Raw genomic sequence first — 5,452 nt, 5'->3', positions numbered from 1 at the left:
GGAGCTCCGATGAGGAAATGATCAGGGGTGAGTGCCGTCAGGTCCTCCGGGTCGTCTGTAAGAGCCTGCAATGGTCGTGAATTGAGGCATGCCTCTATCTCAGAGAGGAGCGTGGCAATTTCCTCATATGTCAGCACCGCCTCGCCTATAACGCGACGCAGGTGAAACTTCATTGATTTCACCGCTGCCTCCCAGACACCACCGAAATGGGGCGACGCCGGAGGATTAAATCACCACTCCACTCCCTCGTGGGCGACCCTCTCTGCTATGTGGCGTGCCTCGACACTGGTAGCCCAAAACATGTTTCGTAGCTGGGCATCGGCTCTAACAAAATTCGTGCCGCAGTCGCTGTGCATTGTTCTGCACATGCCCCGCCGGGACACGAACCGTCGAAATGCTGCCAGGAATCCATCCGTAAGACAGTCCGACACTGCCTCGAGATGGACTGCTCGCGTGGCGAGGCAGATGAAGACTGCGATGAATCCCTTGCGACCTCGCTGTCCACGACCTGGGGAAGTGCGCATCGGCACTGGCCCTGCGTAGTCCACTCCAGTGTCCAGAAAGGGTCGTCCAGGAGTGACCCGGCTCGTCGGCAAGTTGCCCATCAACGGTTGTGGAAAAGCCGCTTGCCATCGCGTACATGTGATGCACTTGCGAATGCGTTGCTTGACCACCATTCTACCGCGTGGTATCCAGAACTGTTGCCTTAACAATCTCAAGGTCAGTTGCACTTTCCCGTGGAGTGTTCGACGATGACAGACAATTACGCACAGGGCGGTGAAGTCATGCAGAAGTATCACCGGGTGCTTCTCATTGAAGCTAAGAAGAGAGTGCTTCAGCCGACCGTCAACCCTGACCTTTCCATCCGCATCGATGAAAGGCGTCAATTTGCTGAGCGGACCCCGGACGTCGCCGGCTCTGTTTTCTCTTAGTAGCCTCATCTCCGTGGGGTAGGCCTGCCCTTGGACGATGGTGATCCATCGTGCATGAGCCTCTCTAATTTCCAACGTCGACGGCGGCTCTCCACACCGCCCACAACCTGCTTTCAGCCATCGGAGACACCACGCAGTGACCCTCAACAGCCGATGCAATGACGAGAATTGTGTGAGCTCCTGCGTTTCAGCGTCTGTTCTTGCCTTGACAGCGTGAATGGTTGACCTAGCTCCCGGTGGTTCGTTCATTGGCCGACACGTGGGCTCCGCTGTCCAGTTGGCGCTTGATGTCGTCAGCCAGGAAGGACCCTGCCACCACAGCTCGTGCTTGAGAAGTTCTCCAGGAGTCAATCCCCTGAAAGCGCAATCTGCTGGATTCTCGACGCCCTTAACGTGATGCCATCGGGCCTCAGGTAATGTCCGTTGAATTTCTGAAACGCAATTAGCCACGTATGTCTTCCAGCAAACGGGATGTCCTTGAATCCAACTCAATGTGACCATAGAATCCGTCCACAGATGCACGTCTTCTACTGGAATGCTCAGAAGTGCCCTGAAATGAAAAGCTAACCGGGTCAACAGCGCAGCCGCGCGCAGCTCCAGTCGAGGCAATGACACCTGCTTGATAGGCGCGACTTTTGTCTTCGATGCAATCAAAGACGTCGAGACTCTTCCGTAGTCATCCAGGCTGCGCAAATAGATCACAGCCGCGTAGGCTCTCTCGGATGCGTCTGCGAAGCCATGGATCTCAGTAAGGTCGGACACGGTTCGCAGCCCTCGAGACACTCTCACCCGCTCCAGTTGCGGCAGGCCTTCCTGAAGCTGCTGCACGCCGCGGCGTCAGTTTCTTCAAGAGGTTGATCCCAATCAAGATGGCGCAGCCAAATCGTCTGAAACATAATTTTAGCACGGACCACCACGGGAGCAAGCCATCCGAGCGGATCGTAGAGCTTGGCTGTCTGCGATAGAATGAAGCGCTTCGTGATTGGTCCCAGTTTTTCGCTTCGGACGACGAACGAGAATTCATCCGTTTGCGGATGCCAACGCAAGCCCAGGGTACCCTGATCTCCGAGTGATTCCAGCGTGTGAGGCAGCGGTTGCGCTCTATGTTCTGAAGGGACTCCCTGAAGAAGATCCTCGCAATTAGCCGCCCATTTCCGCAATGGGAATCCGCCCGCCATGCATAGCTGAGTTAGTTTTCTGCGGATGCTGATGCTATCCTCCAAAGAGTCCGCACCCGTCAGGACGTCGTCCACGTACGAGTCCTCCCTAAGAGCGGCTGCCCCCAATGGAAAGTTCGCTCCCTCGTCTTCGGCCAGTTGTTGCAGTGTTCGCATAGCGAGGTAAGGAGCACAAGATAACCCATATGTGACTGTAGTCAGTTTGTATTCCTGCGCCGGCTCACCCGGGCTGTTTCTCCACAGGATGCGTTGCAAGTCTTGATCCTCCGGATGCACCAGGATTTGCTGGTACATTTTCTCAATGTCGGCTACTATGACGTACTTGTGCCTTCTCCACCTGGTCAGGATGTCGGAAATCGCAGGTAGCAAGTTCGCTCCGACGCTCAAGTGGCAATTGAGAGTGTCTCCATTGGTTACCGGTGACGAACCGTTGAAGACGACCCTCAACTTGGTGATGCTGGAGGCCTTAAACACTCCGTGGTGCGGAAGAAAGCAGCCTCGTTGACCCTCGACGAGCGGTTCAGCGGGTATCATGTGCCCGAGCGACTCATACTCCCGCATGAACCCCTGATACTGCTTTTGCAACGTTGGATCCCTCTGAAAGCGCTTCTCCATGTGATTCAGACATCGCAAGGCCACGCGGTGGGAGCTAGCAAAGTCTGGCAAGAGGCCAACCACAGGAAGGCGCACCAGGTATCGTCCGTCAGCGCCGCGCGTACGCACGAAGATTTCCTCACACTGTTGCTCCTCCCTAGACAGGATCCCTGATGGTTCAGACAGCTCCTCCTGTTCCCAGAACCGCCTTACTACGGTGTTTAGATCCTCGCCGACAGTGCACTGTAACGTCGTCGCGCTATCACTGTTGCCGGCAGCGCACACGACTCCCGACAAGATACATCCGAAGGTGGTCTGCTGTGCCAACGGTTGGCTCGGAGCGCCCTTACGCATCCCCTGTTTCATAATGGATGCGTATACGTCGGCTCCAAGGAGCAGTTCGATCGGATCGTCTTCTAAAAACGTAGGGTCAGCCAGCCGGATACCCTGAAGATGCGGCCACGTAGTCGTCTCAGCATCCACTCGTAACGCTCGCGCCGTTAGCTGCGGAAGAATAAGCGCCTCCACTTCGAGCGAGAAGTCGCTCGTTCTGGAGCGCACGGTGATCCGCACCTTACCCTTCGCCGTTCCAGTACGCTGACTTCCAACTCCATAGATAGTGACGGCGGAAGGCAGGCGAGGAAGCCGCAATCGTTGAGCTACCGCCTCTGTCACAATGGAGACCTCCGATGCAGGGTCAATTAGGGCTCGGACAGCCTGATGCTCGCCATGGACGTCATCCACAAGTGTCCGCGCAGTGGCAAGAAGCACTGCCTGGTTGGACGCCTTGGTGCTGTGGAAAGTATGTGCCACCGTTTTTGATGGAGCATCATCAGTAGTAGAGACCCCAGCAGCAGTACTATAAGCATCGTGTAGGGTGGTGTAGTGCTTGCTGCCACATGCGGTGCACGTTCGTTTGCCAGTACATGCCGTTACCGCGTGTTTACCCAGACAGTTGAGGCACAACTTCTTGTCCTCGACGAAAGACTTTCGTTCCTGTGCGGTCTTACGTCGATACTCATCACACTGCATGATGTAATGACTGCGCGGACACAGAGAACACTGGCCTGATCGCGTGTTCTCCTTTTGTGTGTGCGCGCGCCGTTTTAGCCGATCCTGAGTCGACCTTGGTCGGATGAGACTCAGATTTCACTAGTGACAAGGCCTTGAGTGTAGCCGCCCGCCGTTTGAGAAACGCCTGTAGCTCCTCCACCGAGGGCAATTCCGTGCTATTCTCGCGTGATTCCTCCCAATTGCGACGTGATCGCGTGTCAAGAATTTCCTCCACGAGGATGACGAACAAGTCGCTACAATTAGTTCTCTCCCGATCCACCGATTCGGATATTGATTATTTAAATATTCGCGCACAGCAATTCTAAAATGTGGTGGGGCACCATCATGCATAAACCATTCTTCTTGGCGAATTCTTAAAAGTACGTCCTCCAATAAAATTTGCAAATTATTTTCCAAAAAATATAAATAATTTTCACCATTCAAAGTACGAGGAAGAAAAAACGGTCCTATTAAATGATCACTTAAAATACCAGCCATACATTGACACTAAATTGTTGCTGGTGTCTGCATTGTGTTATGGAATATGGATTTTTAGTTGCCCATGTATGGTTATTATGGAAGTTTACGATTCCATCTCTCGTAAATTGTGCCTCGAATAAAATTATGTGCCAGTAAATAAAATTAATGAAAGAAATTGTGGATTTCTGGCATACTTCTCTAAAATCCATTGACAAAATTTCAGCCTTGGCGCAAAATCTCTCAAGCAATGCTTGCACACGTTGGATGTAATAAGGATAATAACAATTATCATGTAATATTCGCCATACAGTTGATTTTGGAATTTGCGCAATACTTGCGATTTGCTTTGTACTTGTCGAGGGAGTTTGGTCAATAATATCTAGAATTTGCTCTTCAACTTCCGCGTATGCGTATCCTTCTATCTGCTCCTGCATTAATTTTAAGCAACTGAAATTGTCCATTTTCTCTGAGATGTTGATGACTACGTATAAATGTTCTAGAATCTGGAAGTCGACGATTCGGAAATGTTTTGCTATAAAGACGCCGGGCTTCGAAAGAATTGCCATTAGCACGTCTGTACATAAAATGAATATTAGCCAATTCTTCAAAACTAAATGTTGCCATTTTATAAAAATAAATTCTGTAACGTAGAAAACGTAATTTTTAATTGAGAGAGAAAAAATAATCACTGTGTGTTAACTTACCATCAACTATTATTAACCATCGACGAAAACGGACTAAAATAACATGATCATAACAAAATAACAAACATTTTCTTTTGTTTTGTCTTTATTTTTGTTTTTATTTTTTGTAATCTATCATTTGTGGATTGAGCGGATAGTGCTTTGCGCGCGAACTACATAGTTCGCGCAAAACTTGCCCATAGGTTGAGCCGTAGGGTACAGATACAGGTGTCTTTATTGTTAAGTCGATTATCTCAAAAACGGTTTGTCGTATGAAAAAAATCAAAGAGTCAAAAAATGCTTATTTTTGTATTTTTTGTTATAAATTGTAATGTATTTCAAATTTATTGCATCCACACATAAGTTTTGTCATATTGAAAAGTAGTCCCCTCCCCTATAATCCCCTTCAAAATTTTGTTAGACAATTTTTGACAATAAAAATAAATAAAACGCATAAAGAAATGTGTATGTACCAATTTTCATAAAATTCTAAGTCCAAGTTTAGACAATATACGGAAAATTCAAGTTTTTT

General features: G+C 49.6%; 1 protein-coding gene across 1 annotated transcript; it reads right to left on the bottom strand.

Annotated features, from left to right (window-relative positions):
- Window positions 1-230: 230 nt before the first annotated feature.
- Window positions 231-3,736, bottom strand: LOC114937014 (uncharacterized). Its single transcript, XM_029310375.2, has 2 exons — window positions 1,722-3,736; window positions 231-1,617 (listed from the first exon to the last, which is right to left on the bottom strand). The coding sequence occupies exons 1-2, from the start codon at window positions 3,734-3,736 to the stop codon at window positions 231-233; spliced, it is 3,402 nt and encodes a 1,133-aa protein (XP_029166208.2).
- Window positions 3,737-5,452: the final 1,716 nt, after the last annotated feature.

Source organism: Nylanderia fulva, unplaced genomic scaffold (genome assembly GCF_048542155.1).
Source record: "Nylanderia fulva isolate GAGA-0341 unplaced genomic scaffold, ASM4854215v1 Scaffold173, whole genome shotgun sequence".
In the NCBI taxonomy this organism is placed as follows: domain Eukaryota; kingdom Metazoa; phylum Arthropoda; class Insecta; order Hymenoptera; family Formicidae; genus Nylanderia; species Nylanderia fulva.
This window is presented reverse-complemented; position numbering and strand designations above follow the sequence as displayed.

Bases quoted from the DNA above. Each gene is read 5' to 3' on its own strand.
- LOC114937014 (XM_029310375.2), bottom strand. From the start codon at position 3,736: ATGCAGTGTGATGAGTATCGACGTAAGACCGCACAGGAACGAAAGTCT. The intron at 1,618-1,721 runs GTGAGAGTGTCT...CTATTTGCGCAG, and splicing joins GCCTGCCGCAACTGGAGCGG to CCTGGATGACTACGGAAGAG.